At 37.1% G+C, this 23,989-nt stretch overlaps 1 protein-coding gene across 10 annotated transcripts in view; it reads right to left on the bottom strand.

The window, feature by feature from the left end:
- NLGN1 (neuroligin 1) overlaps positions 1-23,989 on the bottom strand; it is a 483,239-nt gene that overhangs the window by 175,428 nt on the left and 283,822 nt on the right. For 7 of the 10 annotated variants that reach the window (XM_086843333.1, XM_086843330.1, XM_086843335.1 and 4 more), the window contains 2 exons: positions 23,736-23,795; positions 14,022-14,174 (listed from right to left, as the gene is read on the bottom strand). The exons of 1 other annotated variant lie outside the window; for it this stretch is intronic. In XM_086843333.1, coding sequence (XP_086699459.1) covers positions 14,022-14,174; positions 23,736-23,795 — 213 coding nt within the window. The remainder of the gene's footprint in view (positions 1-14,021; positions 14,175-23,735; positions 23,796-23,989) is intronic. 2 more of the 10 variants (XM_086843337.1, XM_086843336.1) reach the window with 1 other exon arrangement.

Consider the following 23,989-nt stretch of genomic DNA (forward strand, 5'->3'; position numbering starts at 1 on the left):
CCTTGTGGGTCTCTTCCAACTCAGGATATTCAATGTTTCTGTGGAATAATGAGGCAGAGTGCTTTGGTCCAGTAGGAAATGCAATCTTGTCTAACTAAAATAAAAGCAGCACTGATTTTGACCTTTTTCAAGATATTACATAACCTACAATTTCATTCCTGGTTTTAAACAATTTCATATATTTTTAGTATTTTCAAGATCTTTAAAGTTGCTCAGTATTTGCTGCAAATCCATTCCTATAGTTCTATTTGTTAAAGATCAGAGAACTTTAAAGAAAATTTTAGCACCTGTCTAAAGATGCTTTAAAATACACAAATTGCTAAAACTCCTACATTCTCCCTTTCCATCCTTCAGTGCCACAGAATGTTTGCTGGTATGGCATAGAAAAAGGAATTGTGAATTTTATAGCACAGAGAACAAGTGCTAGTTTGTCCTGCTGAGTGTTGGTTGTGACCCAGGTAGCAGTGTTTTATAGTCTGAAGATCAAAGTGCAGCTTACCCATCAAAATCACATTCCAGCTTTGTTTATTACTCTCTTAACCTTTCATCTGTGCTTTACACAGTGCTGAGAAATACATATATAAAAAATGTTCAGAAAGCCCTGTTTCGGTGACTCATCCTTACTTCTTTACTTATCATAGTATAACAAGCTCTTTGCTCTCCTTAAAACTCTTCCATATTTAAAACTACTATAATATTCCTTCTGAAAAATGAATGACTTAATGTACAAAATACATCTTCAGCTTTCAGAAAAAGTACTTTGACTTGTTTGATTCACCTTAGAAACATTGCTGCTTCAAGGGTCGATAATATTGAAAAGATTTAATGAAATAATAAGGTTTGTCACTAGCATTGAGTTATATTTTTTTTAGCCTTTTAAAACTAAGATTTTTAGGGGGAGGATTTTTTTTAAAGAGATGCTTCAAGTAATATCAGATATATGTAAACACTCTCAAAGGAAAACAAACCCATTTATCAGTTGTATTCTTACAGAGAAATCCCCAAAGATGTCTCTAAAACAGATTTCTGGGTTCTGCAAGTTGTTAAGCGCAGGATATTTAACCTCCTTTTTACAAGTGCTTCATTACAAAACATTTCACTACTTGGATTTACTGAGAAGCTGCTTTTAGAAGTACCTTCAAAATGCTTTATTCATGTCAATTGCAGCAAGCTATTAGCTGTAATTGGAAATTTAATTTTTTTCCTTTTTGCTGCTTTTAGTGTATGATCAGCTTCCAAAAAGTAAGGTTTTAGAATTTCTCTAATGCACCCTAAGCGATGTATTCATCCGTAGCACAGGCAAATTTTACTTAAAAATTGGTCCTCATCAACATGTGATTTTTCAATATGCATCAAGAGATGTGAAAAAATATCTCCTCAGGAACTGCCAAATTGTTTGGGCAAGGAACAGTGGGATGGGTGACAGCACAGAAGAAATTCTCTGGCCTGACAAAAACAAAGGAAAAAAACCCAGGATGCCAGTGGTTGGGGGCTGAACCTAAATAAACAAGCCAACATCCAGCTTACACTGGATCCCTTCCTAAGAGGAAAAAGAGACAAAGAAGGAAGAGAAAATCTAGTCTTTCATTGTCTTATAACTTGCAGGCAATCTTTAGGATTCCTTAAAATCAGGAGCTCCATTCCCTTAACCCCGAATTCCAGCAGAGAGAGCTACAACAGGAGACTCTGCCTGATCCAACCTGTGACCATTTGATCCTTCCCCACCTCCACCCCTGCCCAGCTCCTGTCTAATGCTGCAGTAAGGGCAGGGTTTAGCAAAAGGCCTGGAAAGGCTTAGGTGTGAAAAAGTTTCTGCACCTCTGCTCTGGACATAAGCCTGGTTAAGTGCCCAGGACACAGATTGTTCTCTCTCACTGCCAGGCTGTCAAAACAGAGCTGCTTTTCTCCTTTGGGATGGTAGAACAAGTAATCCCTCCTGTGCTCATGAGCCACAGGCTGAAACCTTAGCACATGTGAGGAGATGATGATCTGCTGGTGTGAAAAAAGGTACTAGTGGGGTAATTGCTTTGCAGAAAAGCTTTTTTTTTTTTTTGCTTAAGACATCCATAATGGGCTAATTCATTTTCAGGTGAGCCCAGACTATGCAGAAAGAAGGTTTACAATGATAATCAGGTTTTAAAAGTTCAGGTAGACGTCTAGAGAATAATTCATCTGCTCCCTCACAGTACTCAGGACCCACTGCTCTGCTTTAAGATCACAGAATCACAGCCTTAGGGTAGCTGGGATCTGTGGAGACTTCAGTTCATCACCTCCCCTCTGCACCAGGGTCAGACAAACCAGGCTCCTCAGGTCTGTGCCCAGGCAGGGTTTGAATATCTCCAAGCACTGGAGACTCCCCAGCCTCTCTGGCAGCCTGATCCATCATCTGACCACCCCCAGAACTAACAAGGATTTTATTTTTGGACTTTCCTCTATACTTGGTGCCTGCTGCCACTTGTCCTTTTGCTGGATGCTACCAAGAGTCTGAGTTTTTAAGATCTTCCTCATCCTCTATAACTCACATTGAAGCCAGTGAGAGCCACAGCCCTTCACGTGCTTGTTTCAATTTCCTTTGGCTTTTTGCATATTGCTGGCTTGGCAGGGAGAAGTTAAGAGCCAGGTTCTGAATATGCTTCTGCTGGGTTCTGCAGGATGACTTTAACAACGACTAACTGTTAGCAGACATTGATTGTCACAAGTAATTTTGTTTCTTTCAGTGAGATTGATTATCTTTACCTAAATCATAGAGATCTCCTGGGAGGAAACACTGAGAAACTACAGAGAATGTGATGGGAAAAGCTTTTAAAGGACTAAGAAGTTTTAGCAGCAGAAAACTAAGAGCTCATGTAAATGAAAAGCACAATCTCATGACAGAAGCTCTCACCTGTACAGTCACACAAAGGAATGTATCTATTTCCATCATCCAAATGCCAGCATTCAGTCATTAATGGGAAATAAACCCTCTTGGGCTCATTTTTCAGAATTATTTTGTTGGAGTGTTGTAAGGGAACCATGTAAAAGCAGAGCAAGACTCTCATCCTATGAATACAATACCCAGAATTTGTTCAGAGCCTTTCTGGAACACTGCAGACTTCAGCAGTGGTGAGCCACAGAGGTGCTTGCAAGAATGGAGTAAGAGAGAGAAACAAACATAAGGAACCAGTTTTCTCTGGTGCTCAAGGCAACAGAATCAAAACCTGCAACTCCTTCAGAGTCACCACACCAGGAGGTTCTTCTGTAAATGCAAAACCTTGGTAGTACAAACAAAATATTTCCTCTTTGTGCTTGAACATGGCAAAAATGGATCAGGTTCTAGCAAAGTTGATGGCTCCTAATAACAGCTGCTCTCCTCCACCTCACAAGAGGAGCTGCTCTGTGATTGCCTGGAACTGGATCTGGTTGCAAGACAACATTGTCTGCAAGAAAAGGGCTTTTTTCAATGTTTGTAAGATGATCCAGACTTTCCTCTAACCCTCAGCTGCATCTTCAATACTCTATAACCAAGCAATGATATTTTTTGTTCAGATTTTGCATGTCTCAAAAAAAAAATAAAGTTTTCTCTTAAAACTGAGAATTTATTCTTCATAATATTTTTCTCAATATTATCAGTTCCACTACACCTAGTGAATACACTCCTGTTTGTAAATTTGTTTGTACACAGCACTTTCAAAAGAAACCTATCAAGAAGAACATCTGCTGCCATGACTGAATTTGAACCAGAGATCAAAACACTACTTATGAAATATTTATAAAAAGAACCAGCCAACAACTATATAGAACTTTCAAAGGATAGAAAAGCAACATTATGCGCTCGTGAGGGGGAAAGGAAAAGAAATGTGTGCATTGTTTAAGAATGGAACCTTAAATTTGAAATTGTGATCATTACTTTTACAACATTTACCTAGAAAAACTGCAAAAATGAAGTTCCAGGTACTACTGTAGATGTTGATTTTTTTGGTTGCTGGAAAATGCAGGTAATATCTTGTATTCATCAATGACATTTTTAAAGCACATCTTCAGCTGGAGGGAACCCACATTAGAAAAGCTCTGTGCTAGCAAGGCAGCTGTCAAGTGATTTCTTTGTTATCAGAAAGAAAATAAATGAAATAGTGAGTACATTTCCATTTTAAGTTATCTTTAACAGTAATTCAAGAACCTAATGGTAATCAAAATCCAAACAGTGTGCACCCAAACAACAGGAGGAACTCAGCCATGAAAGGGGCTTTTAGCTTTGAACACAAAGGAGCCCATGAATGATCAAAAGAGAAAATTTTAAGTAATAGAATCATGGAATAGTTTGGGCTGGAATGAACCTTAAATATCATTCTGTTCCACCCCCTGCCATGGGCAGGGACATCTTCCACTATCCCAGGATGCTCCCAGCCCCATCCAGCCTGGCCTTGGATACTCCCAGGGATGGGGCAGCCACAGCTGCTCTGGGCATCCTGTGCCAGGGCCTCCCCACCATCACAAGGAAGAATATTTTTTCTGATATCTGATATAAAGCTACTCTCAGTTTGAAGCCATTCCCCCTTGTTCTCTCATTTCAGGCCCTTGTAAAAAGTCCCTCTTCATTTTGTAGCTCCTTCAGGTGCTGGGAGGCCACAATTAGGTCACTCTGAAGGTTTCTGAAGGTTGAACAAGTCCAGTTCTCTCAGTCTTTCCCCACAGGAGAGGTAAATGATCAGAAGAAAATGGTGGAGAGAAAGTTAATATTCCTTTTAATGTGAACATTTCCCTTTCACTCCACCATAATTTAGCCATCCTTGTTAAGAACTATATAACAGCAAAAGGAAAATATTTAGAGAACATTTTTCAAGAGGCACGTTATAATGAAGTGAGTAATTACAACATCCCCAGGGTGCTCAGGAGTGTGTTTTACAGGGTCATTAATATGGTTCATGGGAAGCTGAAAGCACATGGCCTTTGGCCCCACAGCACACAGGGGGCACAGTGAAGGACACCCCACCATGTCACTGCTTTAGTAAAATGTCTTTGCTGGAGACACAGCATTTACCTCGAGCTGGAAGGAAAATTTCAGTCAGAGAAGCAAATCAATTAATGTGCAATAAACTACACCAACAAGTAGAGAAGGGAGAAAATATTTTGGGAAGAAATGAATTTCCCCCTGTGTTTCCTGTTGGAATCAGTGAGATGACACAAATAAGTGCTTACCAAACTCATGGAATGTGGGAACCTAAGTAAGCAAAACAGCTTAGGGATATGTTTGCCTAAAATTTTTGAAATTATTTGGAGCTGCATGTTGCCCTGCCTCCTTTCTTTTAATGCTTTGTGCTTCTGTACTGAGCAATTCATTCTTCAAGAGTAAAATAAATAGTAAAGAAATTTGTCTTTATATATATATATAAATATAGCATATTATATAATATATAATATATAATATATCATATATCATATATAATATATAATCTATTATCTATAATCTATAATCTATATAATCTATAATCTATAACCTATAACCTATAACCTATAATATATAATATATAATATATAATATATAATATATAATATATAATATATAATATATAATATATAATATATAATATATAATATATAATATATAATATATAATATATAATATATAATATAAATATTTATATTATATATATCTATAAATAGCATACCTATGGCAATTTTTGAACCCTCAACCAAAATCCTGGTGGAAAGCCTTGAGAAAATGAACAAATTCTAATGAGGAAAGGAGATTTCATAAAAACAAACATCCAGGAGCTGACAAAAAAATACAACAAAAATTATTTTTAAAACCAGTAGAACTCTTGAATGCATAGTGAGTCTCCCATACAAAGACTTCTAAACTCCTTTCATTCTATTTCATTAGGATCTTGAAAAAATGGTGAAAAATTACTGCAGAACAATGAAAAATGCCAGTAAGATTTATTTCTCAAGCAATAAACCCCTTGAAATATGGAGGATATATTTCAAATTCTTAATTAAAAGTGTATAAGTGATCTTTCTTTTCTCAAAAATATTTTTAGTTTGCAACATATACAACACAAGATATATTCAAAATACTTTACAAATGCATTAGTATCTTGTATTTATATTTGCTGGAAGGCAATTTTCATACTTTGCTTAACAAGGGATAATAACCAATATACAGCATTTCCTCTGGCCTTTCAGAGACCATCATGTAGCAGTTTTTCATGTAATAATGTATTCAAATGCAGTTTTTGCCAAAATAATATTTATTTGCCAGTACTTCTGGGGATACAAGAAATCAGTGTATCAAACAATGCCATCTTCTATATATTCTCCATTAGGAGGTAATGCAAATTGCAACATTTTTACTGTAGTATTTTCTAGGTTGGCTGAGGCCAACATGGATCACACATTAAATAGAAGAAAAAATTTAGGACCCTCTCTTGCCAGTGCTGCTGCCAAGAGGGTTTTGTACCTCTAGATCTATTGTTCACATTACTCTTTTTAACCATTAAAAAGTGCTGCTACAGCCTTAAAATACAGATCTTGTTCAACTGACTCAAAAATATCATGAGGTACTACATCAAGGAAGTATCAGAATAAGATTTGAGCTAGTGCCCATATATGTAAACTAATTTGCACACGAAAAAACCCATAAAATGAGGAATTTTATGCAATTGAAATGTGTGAAAAATGAGAGCAATATTTGCAATGGAAATCCCTGTCAAGTTATCTATTTCTTCCAAAGCCCCACAGTATACAGAAGTGCTTAATTTCAGCTTCAGAAAACTATTTTAATATATGTAATTAAATGCTGTCAACTGGGAATTTAGAAATATTCTGTCTACTTGTCCTGCTACTTCAATCATAAATGTTGGAAGAATTTTCATTCACCTTTTTTTCTGGGCACGAATTACAGCTGCATAAAGCCCAGGAGCACAGAGTTCCTGATAAAAATTACAAATAACATCATGTAGGATAATAGGGTCAAAGATTTCAACTTTTTTCTTTTTTTTCTAAGGCAGTAAGGTATTTATAACTTGTCTTCAGTGAGCACTTTTTCCTTCCTATTTTGCAAATATTATCATGCTGAAGTTTATTCTGCTCTCAAAGATAAATCTTTTATTTAGAAAAACTGGGATACTTTTATTATATGATTAAATATTGATGAAGGAAATTTATCTTACCAAAAAGTAATTTTTCTTGACAGAAATGACACAAACTGCTCTTATGCCTAAATGAATAGTTTTAAAGTTTGCTATTTGTTATTTTCCTGTTTACCAAAAAAGAAGTCTAGTGAAAAACATCAGAATAAACATGTTATTTAAAATGTACCTGTACCAAGATAGAAACCTATTCAATGGCAAATAAAATTATGCTTCTGTACCCTAAAAAATATTGAATCTGGTGTGTGTCTGCATCTATCCAAGCAGGTGGATAATGGCAATTGGCTGTGCTAGAAAAAGCACAAATAGAAAAGAAATGGTTCATTTTAAGAGTGCACTATTTATTCAGGGTTCCCATTTCACAAATATCTTGCCTGCTGTGCTTTGCAGTTGACCCTTTAAAGATCTGTAGTCAATAACCCATTGTTTATCTCACATCCATTTTGTCATTTTGGTGGTACAGACCAATCTTCCTCTGCTCCACTGCATGCCCCACCTCCCTCTGGCTGGCACTAACTCACAAAAAAAGCTCTACTAAAATATCATTAATTACAGCAGGTCTGAGATTTGAATGCTAATTCTATTAATGGGCCTATGAAATTAGGACACTGCAAATCTAGATGAGCTCTTGGGTCTCCTGCAAACTGGGCTGCCCTGAGGTTACCTGCTATATTAAATAAGAATTGTCTAATACATTTTTAGAATTCCAAGGATGTGTAAATCAGCCCTTGTGAAGTACAGCACCAGGGGGAATAGATAACTGCAGTACTCTCTCTATCTTAACTCCTTCTATTTATCTAGAATCAAATTCATTTGGAGGGCTTCATACCAAGACTCTGTGATGCCCCAGGCAAAGGTGGGATCAGATCAGGCCATCTGGACACCTTCTTTACTGTATAATCCTAAAATATTAAAATTTCATTTATACCCAAAGGAAAACTGTTATGAAGCTTCCAGGGGTCCCTAAAAGTATTTATAGATTAACATTTCCCTGCATGTTCCTCCACTTCAGAAAACTTGAATGATTTTTGACTGCACATTTTGATGTGTTTTGCTATTAATTTTCCATCTTTACTTTCAATGTAATGTAGTTTTAATTAGGCAATAATATATAATCTTCTGCTCATCTATCACTTTTACTCAAACATCTTAGGAAATGGATAATAGAAAAAAGGTTCATCAGAGCCCCTTTAGAGGTGCAGCAAAGCTGGAATAAAATGCCATCTCCTGACAGTACCTTTAAGGTTTCATAAAAAGATAATGGATGTGCTTGTCACCAAAGCTAATGATCAAACATTTTCCCACTTTTACTGGATATTAAATTGTGAACTATAAAAGAAAACCCCACAATCTAAGCAATGTAGGAAAAAGAGTCTTTGTACATTTTTGATCTCCTTTGATAGCTAACTAACATAAACCTTCTTATTGCACTGTTACTTTCACTGAATAGCCACTATGTCATGAGATGCTTACTTTTACTGAAGTGAAAAGGCTTCTTTTCAGGAGAGACAGCTCTCCAGGCTGCAGAATAAGAACATAATAGGCTATATTTGCAAAAATACTTAAGTGAAACAAAACACTATAAAGTGTTTGTCTTTATAAAGTGGACCAAAGCTTTTTAATCTCCTATGAAACAATTTTTGGAAGCGTTATATTTACATTTTATACATTATTTTGAATCATATTCTTACTCCTCTATTTAATATTTTCAGTAGTGTTACCATGCTGTCAAAATAAAGAGAATAACAAGGCAGTGAAAAAAGCAGATCTAGTTTGAAAGCAATGGGAAAAAAAATTATGGTATATTATTATATTTAAAAAGAGAAAAGTATTAAAACAAAACAAGACAGTACCTTCTAGTCAATCCCAGTGGAATTAGACTCCTGAAAGAGGCAGGTACTTCCAAGCTGCTCTGAAGTAACTTTCATTATAATATATCCTCATCTCTGTGACCTGCAAATGGTCAGCTGATAATTCTTCATCCCATGGAGGGATTCACCTGGCTGCATTCTGGAATTGCCACAGCACTGATGCACATAAACTTGCTGCTAAAGGAAAGGTTGTGCCTTATTGTGTTTTTTGGCCTGTTGGGAAAGTGCAGCTCCTTGCTGAGAGCAGGATGGATAAGGGCAGGAATTCTGGGCTTGGCAGAGGTTGCCCAGGGCTGTGTTACTTGTATTTCATGTACCTCTTTGGCCAGTCAGAGGTTGCAGGTTGGCATCATTCTGCACAGCAGCAAATGTGATCAAACCTGAGATATTTTCCTAATGTATCCAGACACACAGCAACAAAACATTTTATGGCATAATAAGACTCATCCTCTGTCCCTAAATTATCCATAAAGCTCCAGCAGTAACTAAAAGAGTTAAGGGTTTTTGTGACAGTATTTTTTGCTTTGTTCTGTTTTCTGTCACTAATGTGTTTTATTTGGCATGAATGCTGCAGCCCAGCAGAGCTGGCTCACACAGCACACTACTGAAAAATGGAGTTTTGTGCTGGAAAACACAACAGATTTCTAAGAACTGCTCTTCTCAGAAGCAGTTCTGTGCAAGAGGAACAAACACCTTTCCAGTACCCTCACTCTTCATCACATCTCTTCAAATTATGGGCAGCCAGGCTCTGTCACAAGGGGATGCCCTGCACTGAAGAGCCCCATTGATTTCAGTGCAGTTATTTGGGAAATAATGTACTGAGTAATGTTTTCAGAGCTTTCAGTCTGCTGCAGTGACTTCACTTGCAGGATTAAAAGAACCAACAGGAAGAAAATGAAATTTGAAGTGGTGGAACACCTGGATAAATGTTTTCAGTAATCCCAGACAACATTCTCAAACTAGGGGGTGGCAGTATAAATGCAAGATTAAATGACAGTAATGGTTCCTATACTCTCCTCAAAAGGGAAGATTTCATATAATTAAAGAAGGCATAAGGAAGACAATCTCACTCATGGATGTGCTTCCATTTTGACCTGAATTTTGGTCTAAAAGTTTAGGATGTTTGCCTTCCCAAGGCAGACATTATCAGAATGCCTAACTGAAAACACAAAATACAGACCATTTTTCCTTTTTACTTATTGCCACCTTTGACCCAGCCCCTTGGAATGACAATTTACTGTTTCTGTAGGGACAAGCACTGTCTCTTAAAGAGGTAAAAATGGGAAATTTAAAGCGGTGCTCAAACTAGGATTTCTCAAAGTCATTATTCCTTCCCCCTGTTCAGTTGGTCAGCTTCAATACAAATGCTTTTTTTTCTGTGAAAGTTCTATTAAAGTTCTGTGGCTTAAAGATAACCAAGAGCAACGAGTATAAATTAATAAAATGGAGAAACAAATTCCCAGTTAGCATAAACCAGCTCTGTCCTTTCTCTCCACTATTGAAATTGAAAGCAGTAGTAGCCAATGGTGACCCAAAACATTCTCCCTCTCTAAATAAACCTTTCATAAGAAAGAACACAGCAAACAGCACTGGCAGTATTAAATCTGTCCATCATGATCTTTTCTGGATGTTGAATAGACTCCTTTTATAATTCCTTTCCATTTTCTTAATGAAAATTAAATAAAACGCTCCTGCTTTTTACCAGGTGAATATATATTGAATAAACATTTGACATCTCCTATCAGCTGAGTTTAAAATCCAAACCTGTCTTCATATCTGTCCTTTCCCAAAAAGAAGCCATAAAAATATATCTGCACTGTCCTTCAAGGCTGTTAGACTGCTTCTGCAGTATTCCTTCTTGCTGAAATTGCTTGCACAAGACTTGCATTCAGAAAGAATCTAAAGAAGACATAGTGTGTTTCCAATGGCTTCCTATGCAGCAGCCCCCAACTTCCCAGGGCAAACAGTTCTCTTTTCCATCATATTTATCTAAGGACAGTTTCTAACAGACTTTCATTCTCAGACTTGTTTTAAAGGCAAAATTGGGCCAGGGAACTCACCAGAGCTTTGAGTTTTTGTTGGATGGTTTGGTTAGTATATTATATTTTGTTATTTTTTGTTTTTGTTTTTTTTGTTTTGTTTTTAGTTTCATTTTAGATGCATTTGCTCCATCATTCTTTTATTTTCATTATTGTTTTCTCTTTACCAAGTGGATATCACTTTTAAGCATTATCTAACATTTTATTTAGAAGTAAATCCTGCATCTCCAAAAAATGTAGCTCCTCTAGGAGATTAGTTCATGAAACAAAGGATCTTTCAACTCAGAATAAACAGGAAAATAATCTGAACTGCATCAAAAGCTGTCTACTGTGGACTTAATAGGAGTACTGTGAGGAACCCAATATCAAAACACATTCCCAGTCCCATCACGATTGGTCTGGAAGAAAATGTTACTATTTCATCTCTAAGCATGTGTTGAATGATAATGATTTATCAGTTTATTTGTTTAGGAGAAGTCAACATCTTGGTGAAACGAAGGCAGAAGACTCAGAGATCACCTATGTAAAGCCAAATATCCACAGAAGTCTGATACAAGAAACCAGACTAGTAAAGGCCACATAAAATGGAGAAGACAGACCTTATTTCATCCCTACATCTTCCCATGTGATTAATAATTCCTTGCATTTTCCTTCTGCCTGTGGTGAGGTGATATCCAAGTATCCCCAGGCACCAGGCAATGGAGCTGCACCTCTTGCCTTGTGGGGTAGGAGCAGTAAGGGAAGCTGAGAATTTTACAAAAATTTACATTAAAAATACAAAGCTGTGCTTTTGTAAATCCATATCTTAATGTGACTGCAAAGGGTGGCATTCTGCTGGAACAAGGAGGAGCAAGAGTTTCAAAACATCAAAGTTAAAAGCTGATGATTATGCACAATCCTACTCTGATAGTATTTGTAGATTAGAAAATGAGGAAAAGCAGGAAAAATTTAAACTGTTCAAACTTTCTTTTCTCATTGTTGCTCTGTTTCTCCACTACCTATTTCATCATACCTCAGCATTATTTATTTAATATATGACAGATAGGCTTTGCAACAAATACAATAGATGTGTAAACAGCATTGTTTTTACTAAGAAAACCCTGCAAAGCTTTCACTGGGTTTGCAGAAAGTAGCAAGTATTCACACCAATCACTGGATTCTGCTGTGAATTTTAGAGGTTTTAGTGTAATAGTTCCCACTTCAAATAAAATCAGCTCTTTGACCCTTGAGGCTCAGGAAAGACCACGAAGCCCAAAGAATCACAAAGACATGAACAAAAGTGAAATCCTCCTAAGCTCAGTGAGGTGTTAGCTGTGGTTTACCTCAGGGATCAGTGTTAATTTACAGGTGGAAAAACCATTATCATCAATAAAGGTGTATTAATTTCCATCTTTCAAGCAACTAGTCTTTTTAAACATTGCAATTACTAATGACTTGGGAATCAGACTAAATAGTATACAAGAATAAACAGCCCTTTCAGATAATAGATAATTTCTTTTATACTAGCATATAATACAGAAGAATGTTGTTTGAGACATCAAAGATAGGCACTGGTGTCAAACTGAAATGTTGATTAGAGGCACAGGTAACAGATTATTAACTGCTAATATGTGTCCAGGACTTTCACATCACATAATTTGTCATCACATAATTTGAAAACAGGAGGAGGAAACCCATACAAAAACCAGAACTTCCTTATTTAAAGTGTTACATCACAAATGAAACCTCCAGTACCAAGGAAATAAATCCAGACAATAATAGTAATGATGTCTCTGGAAATTATTTGGTCTCTTGTAAAACACAATTGCAGTACACTAAATTTCAAAGTCTAAAGCCAAAATCCATTCCCTCCCCCTGAAATTAGGGTGTCAAATTTTTAACAAAAATGAAACTGTTGGAAGACAATTACCCAGGTGAGCAAAGAGAACCGATGCACTTTGGGACCAGGTTAAGAAAATTCACAACACCAAGAACAGAGCAATGATGAATAAAAACCAACTACCCAAAAGTAAAGCAGAGTAGCAGACATTTGAAAATAAATTTGACTGGTCTCCAGAATAAATTCTCTGCTGTGAATGACACTTGGTCTGTCACAGCCTTTCAGATGTCACAGGGAATGCCCTCACACCTGTGTAAATGTTCTGAAGTTACTGTTGTATTCTCTATTACATCCCAGCACCCAGCTCCTGCTTTCAGGAGTCTTAGCATGCAATATTTCAGTAGAATATGCAGGAAAAGCCCCTACCAGCCATACTGTCTCAAGAGCTGGTGGGTGTTACCATGCGTGTGACTACTCTGAGAAAATAGCAGAGAGATTTTTATTTTCCATAAATCCAAGGTACCAGAAGGAGACCAGACACCTCTACCGACAGCACAAGCACATTCTATTGAATGTATTTGAAACAATCAAAGATAACTCCTTCATTCTCTAATTAATTAGCTGGAAAAGAAACACTGGAGGTACTTGAATGACACCCATACCACTTTTAAAACCACAATGAAGTTCAAAGCAAACAGGCAAAAAACATGTTTTCATAACATTCTTCACTTTTTCAAAGCATGAAAAAATCACAGTATTTAAAAGTTAGTCTCTTTCCTTCCAATAGAAAACCCTGGCTCTATGGCTTAAAAGTTATTTTTAAAAATTAATTTACCTGTCTATGAACTAAAGCATCAGTATTATTCATAGAAACAAAAGAAAAGAGAGGGGGGGAGGGAAGGAAAAATAAAGAGAAGCTCTTGTCCCTGGACAGCTCAGCAATACCTGTTTCATGCAGCATGACAGCAGCCTCTTCCAGAAAACACCTGCAATATCTTTATATCCCATCCCCAGAATACAAACCTTCTATTTGACAAAGAAAATGTAAAAGCACTTGTTGTCGCTCTTCTGCCTATTTTTTTTTTTTTTTTAAAGTACATTCTCACATATAATATGAATTGCATTGCAGATATCAGGGATTAGTGGAAAGCTGAAAGCTTCTTACCAAGTACCCCAAGGCGATAGTTGACTGTGATGACTATCACATTCCCATAACTTGCTAGAACACTGCCATCATATAAATTTCCAGTGCCTTCCATGTAGGACCCTCCGTGAATATACACCATCACAGGCTTAGGTCCCCCACTGTCCCGAATGTCTGGAAAAAATATTAAGACACATTTTATCTCAAGAAAGCACCAAAGAAGATACATGCAATTTTTTAATTTTTTTTTTTTTTATTTTTTTATTTTTTTTTTAAAGTGAGTTATTTTTTCTGGAAGTGTTTCTCAAGCAACATCTTTTACATAAGGAAATGGGCAGGTGGGCACAAGTGTTTCTTTGTGGCTTTCTCGTAACTAAAACTCCTATTTTCGAAACACTCTGAAAAGCAGAAAGGGAGTGAAAATGGTAACACATTATTTGCTCAGGTGCAGTGAGGCATTGCTCTGATTCTGACCCTGCTGAGTTGGGTGTCTTCTGCATGGTGCCTACTGACATGAGAGTGAGCTCATTTCAGATGAACACTTGCAAAAGCTCAGTGCAACTTTCTGTTCACTTAGCTGAGTGAAATCCTACATATTGAGATAAACTGCCCCAACAAATTAAGATAAAGATTTCTGCTCATACATTAAAGTGTTGATTAATTACAGTCCACTAATTTGTACAAACAGCTGATTTAGGATGGGTCTGGAGTTTGAGTTCAAGAAGTACTTGAAAAAAGGAAAGTACTTGTTTAGCACTTAGACCTTGCATTAAGATTATTGATAACTTGGGTAGCCTGAAGGTTAAGGTGAATGGGCACTTGTTGATTTCCTAAATCATGAAAAAGACTGAATATTTGAAAAAAACTGCCTGGAACAATACTCAAAAATTCCCACCCTGTATTCAAAAAAATTGTGAGATTCTCAAAAGTGACATCAAAGGCAGGGAACAGATTTAAAATGTTAGAAGCTCTGCCTTTCTCTCTGACAACAAAATTAGATATTGTCACACTGTTTTTTTTTTTATTTAGGTATCCCTCCACCCCAAAACAGTCCTATTTGCAAACGGATGCATCTCCTCAGGAAAAAAAATTTGAATATATGAACAGTGCTACTCGTCTTGAGGAGAATTGTTCCTGAGTACCAATTCAAAGCAGGTAGTTTGGGCTGATATGTTTTTAAAAGTTGGACAGGAAATAAATCAGCTTAGGTGTAAATTTAAACTCTTACATCTGATTAAATTGCATTTTGTTCTGATTTACTGGGTGCCTGAGTCTCTTTCACGGCACAAATCATAATATGCCATAATAGTCCCTCAAAATCAAGAAAGACAATAACAAGAGAGCCTAGGAAAATTTCCCAGTGATGAACTGTTCTGAATATTCTGATTCAAAAGCACTTTTTTTTTTTTTGCCATTATGACAGCATTCAAGTGACTTCTCTGGTTGCTTCCTTTAGTGCTAGAAGAAACCTCAGATGTATTGTTTATTCCTTTGATTGGGAAGGATCTTAGTTAAGAAGCTTTCAAGGGAGCTCTCTGCAGAACTGCTGGAATTGTTTCTGAAGCACTGTAAGGAGCAGGAGGGGGCAGCTACACAAAAAACCCTGCTTTTGGAATTTGCTGGAAAGCATCAGCACAGAGGTTTCTGTTTATAAAAAGCCAACTGCTACGATTATTTTGATATTGATTCTAATTTGAAGAAAATGCCAGGACAGTCGAGATCAGAAATTGGATCTTCAATACTGGAAGTGCTAGAACAATCACTTATTCAACACCAAAGAGATGATGAAAGGTTGTGCATGAAATTGCTTGTATTGCTTTTCTCGATTGAGCCTTTAGTGAGGGCTTTCCAACACGCAGCTTGGAGTGTAAAGCTACAGATTATTTATCTTCACTGTCCATAGGATGGAGTTTTGAGCTCCTCAGGTTTAAAATCTAAACTGTGGAAAAAATCTTTCCAAATTCATATGCAGTTTCAGTAGATGTTTTGTTAGTCTGTGCTGCCTTTTCTATTTTTTTTATACAAATATGGAAGCAATAATAAATTATTAATCTGAAATCACTGTGTGACTGTTCCCAGCAGAAATTGTACACAGTTAATTGTATGTTTGATGGTAACACAGGGGGAGACTGTCTCAGAATTCTTCTTTAATTAAAATTACATAGAATTAGAGAGCACCAACAGTGAACAGCAATGAAATGTTGGTAGAACTGGCCTGTATATCTGAAAAATAATGGAATATTTAGAAAAGAATGGGTGTCGTTTATCTGAGAAAGGAAGCCCATATTCATGAATAAAATCTCATATATAAGGAAGTTATTATTTGAGTAATTTCTGTCTCTACAATACTGTTATTTTCTACTACTAATATCCTTGTAGAGATTGCAGATCAGATGGATAAGGAAGGCCAGTTTCCAGCTCTGCCTCTGTGCCATGTCAGGCCAAATGACATGCAGAATGAATTTTCTTTACCAAAGTCATCAGTCTTAAGAGGAATCCCTCTTACAAAAGAAAAACTGTGCATCTGAGTGTCTTGGGCAGCGATTTAGTGCTGGAGACATCACTCAGGGTGTGCAGAATTCAGCTGAGGCTGGTGGGGCTTTGGGCTATGGATTATACAGAGCTGTGGAGCTCTTCATGGGAAAAAAGATCACTGCACTTTGGTCAGAGATTTTGTATCAATTGCAGTCTATAGCCAGGAATATTTGAAAGGTGCAAATATTCAGCTGGGAGAGTGTTGTTTAAATACATATATTATTAACAACTGAGATTATTAACTGATATGATTGAAGTAAGAGAGAAAAAAATCAGATTATAATCAAGAATGTATTCCTACCTTAAAATGTTCCTCCATGAAAACTCTCATCCTTTAAAACTAAACTGGAAGGAGAATTAAAATAATACTCTGTGAGGAGAACACTTTTGTGTATTGGTACAAAAGTGGCAGAAAGATGTACTTTAAAAAGGTGATTATTGAAGTTAAGGGTCCAACTCAGTGAAGTAAATAATTTATGGTTTTGGTACTCAAATATACTTTTCATAACCTGACCATAAATGATACATCTTTCATTTTTTCCTACTGGCTTTCTGTGCATGTGCTGGAGTGATCTCAGGACAATGTAGTTACACTTTCATATGCAGATTAATAGTTATTCATGGATGCAGATTAATTGTTTGTGTTTGTGGCTCATTCTGAACCTGAAGACTTTAGGTGTAAATGTGGCATTTCTGCCAAGGGTAGATTTATAGACTGATTTAATTTAGTTGTGTTCTGCACTTTTGTTGCTTTTTATTAAGTGTTGCTTTAATTAAAAATGGACACATTCATCTTTTCAAAGACATATGCAAGGATAGCACAGCTAAAAATCCTTCTCAAATTCAAGTCAGCTCTGGTTTCAGTCACACAGAAGATCATTTTTGGGAGCTGTGATTTGTTTGGCTTTAAATTGCTAGTTCATCAAACCTCTAAGTAGATCTTACTGTACAGCAGAGGATTAACCTTATTTATATTACACATACATGAACTTTCTTGTAATTATTTCTATTATCACTTCTATTCTGTACCTTTCTTATGTTTGTTGCATCTACTTTTTATGTCCCACCTTTACAATTGTCTTTACAGACAATTTAGGAATAGGGCTAACTTTCATTCTGTGTTTGTTACATCACACAACAGGCAACCAGGTCTGACTGTGAATATCAGTCACAATTGTCATATGTAACAAAATATAATTATAGCTTCAATCATTCAAAACTGCTGTGAATTGGCCACGTGACTTAACAAATATAATTTGCAGGGCACAACCAAAATGGGAATGGAAAAAAGCCCGCCTGGAGGCAACTTCACACAAAAAGATAATTAATTTAGCACCCATGTCACAAGCATTGCTTTTCTAGATGGCATAAAAAATTGTGACAGCTTGATGCAGATTGTTAAGTAAATTTTGGGTTTTGAACATGAAACAGGCCCAGAACAGTGGAAAACTTTTAGATTGGTTAGTGAAAAACCTGTGTGTGTCCTCCAAAGAATGTAATGTGGGTATGTGGATATGTGTGCAACTCTTCCATAAGCCTTTCTAGAAAATATTTAAGTAGAGCATGGTACCAATCATTGCTACTCTTAATAATTTTAAAGCCTTTTAACAGCATTTGACCTTTCAGTTCAAATCCATCGGATGCCTTATAGTTGCACTACCATTTAATAAAGTAGTGCACTTAGTCCTAATATGTAAACATCCATTAATGCCACATTTTTAAAATGAGATATAAAACTAGACTATTAAAGTCTAGTTCCAAGACTATTAAAGCAACTATTGAGCTTCTGTGAGGCATTTCAGATATGTTTTCTATTTTAAAATACAGCCTGCATCCCTCAGGCTTCAGACAAATAGAATTCTCTCCCTTTGTTTGTTTTCCTATCTGTCAAACCAGGGGATCATTTTGTGCACTCTCAAACCCTTAACTACCTTTACCTGAAAATTATTTGAGATCTTGATGGAGGACTGTATGAATGTTATCCTAGCATGAAAAAGGCCAAAGCTTTTACAGGTAAACATCTGGAGCAGATTCCCATTAGAGCAGGACCTCAATAGCCAGGTAGGCAGTCATTTTAAATTATTAAAGGGTGATGGTTAGAAATGCAAAAGCTGACAGACTCTTCACTGTACAAGCAACGCTTGGCAGTGCTGAAAGTAAAATGAAGCCCTAAAGAGGTACTTAAATTAAAGGTCTGTCAGAATTTTATCATGCATGTTTTCAAGTATTAATAACATCACCACAAAAATTTGACACAATTTGAACTGTGTGTAAAGGGAAAATAAAATCAGCACAATTTAAAGTGCAAGTGGTGTTGGAATCTGTGCGTTGGAGAGGAAATCACGGAGCTAACATGAATGGGTGACAGGAGGAACAGGAATCATGAATTTGGCTATGTGCATCAGTCAAAAAGCTCACCCAAAGTGGTCAGATCTGTGCTACCCCAGCCTGGCTGGCTCTCATTAAGGGCTATAATTAAGGCTGGAGCATGTGGTTGCTTTGCAGGGCAGACGAATGTGTTCTGCTCTTTGCTGATCTCCCAAGTCCAAAAACGTGCAAGCAGTGCCAGACAGGAAGAGTGTTGCTCCCCCTCCTTCTTGCCACGACAGCTGAAGGCAGAAGAAATGCCAAACTTGGCATCTCAGTGTATTTTAGTACCAATGGAGTGACAGGGGCTTTTGGAGAGCCTCAACTCTGCAATGTGCTCCTTCTCACCAGTGGCACTGCAGTCTGTTAAGCGTAAGAAGGGATTTGCAGATGAATTCTGCATCATTAGCAACTTTGAGTTGATTTTTGGCATTTTTGATTTAAAACATGCTCTAGACCAAGAACTTCCTTCTGTCAAAGAAGTCCAATAGCCCATACAAGAGAGAGCACCAGACTAAATTATCAGAATCATCACAGTTACAGGCTGTGAGCAAACAGCAACATCTGCTCCTAATCTGTCTCCTTTTCCACAGGAGAAATTGGAAGGGAGGAGGGAAGAGCAGAAGCATCTATCAACTACAGTGCAGACCCCACTTCTGAGGCATGTACTCTCAGCAACAGACATGGTGTCTGCATTCCTCAGACTTGGCATCTGTATTCTTCCTTTCTAAAAATGGAATAGCAGCATTCCTCTATTGCAGAGGGATGCTGTGAGCCTGAATACATTAAAAACTGAGATGCTCAAACAGCACTGGGGACTAAATAAGGATTTAAGATTGACAGATTGATGTGCCAGGCAAGGTGTGTATGATAGAGCAGTGGATGAGAATTCATTTGGGAGCAATCCTTCATGGATATTTCGTAGAACACTAACTACTTACAAGTCCAGTTCTGATCCCAGAGTACATTGGCTGGTTAATGATTTGTGTTGCCAAAATTTAGGTCGTGCTTAGGATTTTAGTGGATAGGAACTAAGGTTGCCTAAGAGTCACTGATTTTTTGCTATAGCCAAATTAAATTATTACCTGACCAAAATTAAGACTAAGACAAGACAATAAGATTATAATATTTTACTTTTTAAAACTAAGCCTTGTTTCCAGACTGGGGAAGGTACATTTTGTGTAACTGCTGAACAATTTGAAGGTAAATTTTTCATCTACACTAGATACTGCATACCTGCAGGTCAGAAGATGGGCAAACCCACCACTGCTCTAAAGAGGGAAAGCCCCAGTGCTCACTGCTTGCAACTGCTTTTGCCACTCTTGTTTTTGGTGCCTGCTCAAGTCATTCAATATTTACTGAAAAAAGGTAAGCAGTAGAAGTGTAGGAATGAAAGGGTTAAACAGAAAGAAGAATGCATCCAGACTGGAGGGAAAAAAAAAGGCATTTATATTATTTCTGACTTTTCACACTCATAGAATTTGAAAACACCTTCATTTTTTAAACAGCAAATAGATCATTAGCTGGTAATGTGCACTACTGCCTTTGGCTCTTTTGAAAACAAAAATGAAAAATGATCTAATTAAGCCTGGTCTAGTGGTTGCAGCACATACCAGAGATCCAAGTTTGATTACTGACTCCAGTGCTTGTGCTGGCAAGGTTTGCACCAATGCTGTGGTAATGGCAGCAGCTGATGGGAGTAGGATTATTGAACAGTGTTTTAAAATGAAATCTTCTAATCAAACTCAGATATTTGAGTGGCACAACACAAAATGTTCTCCAGATGTTTCCTACAAGAAGCTGCTATGGGACCTCTTTCTTCAGAAAGATAGAATACAATAAACAGACCTGAGATCTCTGGATTTTTTGATGTAGACATCATCCTAGTTATTTTAGAAATCTCTGGGCATTGTTTATGTAACATGGACTCTATGGATATCTGACAAGTTGTTTTGCACATGTACAGCCCAGTCCCTAATGCTCCAATTTCATCATTCATTCACTTCAGCTTTTTTTTTCCCCACAGCTATTCATTTGAAGGATTTTACAGTGCCTAAAATCAACCATCCTACAAAAAGTGAAGGCTTTGAATGACAGGTTAGCAGAAAACTAGAGAGCTAAGGTGACCTTTTGCTTGTCCTGTCTCTTTCCTGCTACTCATACCCAAACTCATATAGCTGAGTTTGTGAACTCTTCAGTTCTGCACGTGCAACAAGTTCTAGAGCTTCAATACAGAGGAGCAGGTTCACAAAAATGCAGGACTTCTGATCCTGCTCCTCCCCTGGGAAATGCAGGGTCTCAGCAGACAGGGCTTCTATCAACCCAGCTGAAAACCCAGCAGTCTAGAGTGTCTAGTGATCATAAAAATTTAAATTTTCCCTGTCTCTCTGTGCCTCTCGGAAGCAGTAAAAGTCTAATTACTGCCTGCACTCTTCTATTGGCATGGAAAGGAGAACAAAACTGTCACTTGTATGCCAGAGAAAATTAATCCCAGTCCTATAAATTACAGAGATTTATTAGTGTTGTAAATGTTCTCTTCCCCCCTAGTTTGACTGCAGTGTTCTTACAGTCCTTATTCTCTCTCCTGCAATTGTCAGAGAGGGAGACAGGTTTTCCCTGACATGGACACTTGTTCTCAGCAGACTGAGATCCCTCCTCTCCTCTGAGCCTACCTACTAAAGCACTTTCTGACAGCAACCACTCTCTGCTGAATTTCAGTAAACTGAGGAGGCTCTTTGAAGTCTGTCTAAGCAGAGAAGGACTCAACAAATCCGATGTCATTAGCATCTGTCTTGGCAATTATACAGGAATTTAGGAGAGCTACTGAGGCCCACTGGGTGAATAGCCCAAATTTCAAGTGGTTTCTTGTTTGTTCAAACAAGACAGAGCAATTTTTGTAATGGCTGATTCACTATTGCAGATCTTTGAGATTTCATAAGAATATCCCTTGCAATATTCTACCCTGGACTCTTGCAAAAATGTCCTGACTTCATAAACCTACGAGAATCTCAATTGTCATAATTAGCTCTGAATAGTGTGGCCTGATTTCAGCTGGGATGGAGTTAATTTGTGCACGTAGGGTGAGAATAATGTTGATAACACACTGATTTTGAAGTTGTTGCTGAGCAGTGCTCACAGCAAGGCAAGGTTAGGAGGAGACAGAGCCAGGACAGCTGAGCCCAACAGGCCAAAGGGATATTCCAGATATTCCTTATCCTGTGGCATCATGTTCAGCATGTGACCTGGGGGGAAGCTGGCTGGGGGTCACCACTCAGGAGCTGCTGAGCATCAGCCAGGGGCCATGAGCAATTCCTCTGTGCACCACATGTTTGGCATATCCTCATTTCTTTATCACAGTTATTCCTATTATTTCATTTCATTTCCATCATATTAAACTGTCTTTATATCAATTAATGATTTTACTTTTATATTTCCTTCCCCAGTTCTCTCCCCCAGGGAGGAGTAAGTGACTGGCTCAGTGCTGTCTAGCTGCCTGCTGCCTCAAGCCACCACAGGAGAGCTTTCAAAGGAGATTTTCAATTTATCAAAATCATCAAATCTTGCAAATTTTGGCCCAGCTGGTGGGCTTTCATTTGTATGCTTTAACATACAGATCCAGTAAAGGATCATAAATCAATCATAAAATTGTGACAAAATCTGTGTTCAGTTACTGGGTAAGAAGTTAAATGCTCAAATTTTCTTTCCTTAATCTGCTCTAAAAAGACTGTGTGCTCCTGTTTAAGTTAAGTAGTTGATGTTCTGTGTGATGAAAAACTTTTTAATTAAGAGCCTTCCAGCCTACAAGTTTCATTTAGTATCTGGCCAACGTCCCCCGACACCCCAAATATTAAGAGAGCTGCAAGCAGCAACTCCACCTCTCCCATATGGTAATTTCTTTTACTCATTGACCATAAACCATACAAAGTGTGTGTTTAAGATTCAGAACTCTGAAGCACATCTACTTGAAGGGATGAGACTGCTCAGGAAAAAGAGCCCCTTGTTACCATTTTCATAGCCCTGAAAAAATATCAAATCTGCATAGCTTCATGATCAACAGACATAATTTATGAACAGAATAATATGCTTGACATTTCAAACTTTGGATTTTACTTGGTAATAGGGTTTTCTAAGGGTCAGCTCAAGCAGATCAGCATCTTTGTATGTTTGCAGAAAACAGAAGACATCAGGTTCTTTTAGTTTTAGTTTAGCTCCACAGAGCTTCACCAGCTGGCAATGCTGCCTCCCTTCTGGAGGGAGGTGGGGTAGCCTTTAATTTATTTATATTTTTTTGTTGCAGCATAAATGCAGATGGGTTGGCATTTGGGGAAATTCAGTTGCTTAAGAGACACTTTTAAGGAATTTTCTGAATTTTTCCTTTTTTAAACACAACATTTTCTATGTTTATCAAACTGAGATCAGTCAGTGAAAAAAAAAAAGAAACATCTTTGTACTTGGTGAAATACATAGGGTTAGAAAACATGCAAAAAGGTGTACAGAGAAACTTTAAAAGAGTGTTAGTTTAAATAGTATGGACAAAATTCAGTCAAAAGGTGGGATGCAACATATCAAAAGTCCATTTCAAGAAAACAAAAACCCTCCTTTTTAAATATTGTTACTGTTTTGTAGCAAAACGTAGAACTTAACAACATTCTTTCTTTTAAAAAATTAAAAATATATATGTATAACAACAAGCAAGAAGACAAAACACATCAAAAATGGGAATTAAAAAAACAAAAAAACTCTTCAAAAGAAGACAAGAAGTCAAAAAAAGAGGGGAGAAAAAAGATTTTCAGGGATCCTTGTCATGCAAATCAGTTTGGCGGCAAAAAATACCTTCATCTTCAGCACCTTCATTATCACCTAAATCATCTGTCTGTTTCTTTGTAAGGGGACCTAGGATTAAGAACGGAGAAAATGGAGGAAAAAAGACAATTCAAGAATATACAAGACTGAGGAAAAAAACAGTGAATATTAAATTCCCACGGACGTTTCAAGAAAAACATTTGCAGGGAGGGAAATCTTAGTTTATAACAACCCATTTTTCATTAAGTTTTTCAAATATTACAGCAAAACCTTCCCTAGGGGGT

Source organism: Cyanistes caeruleus, chromosome 10 (genome assembly GCF_971803275.1).
Source record: "Cyanistes caeruleus chromosome 10, bCyaCae1.hap1.1, whole genome shotgun sequence".
Classification (NCBI taxonomy): Eukaryota; Metazoa; Chordata; class Aves; order Passeriformes; family Paridae; genus Cyanistes; species Cyanistes caeruleus.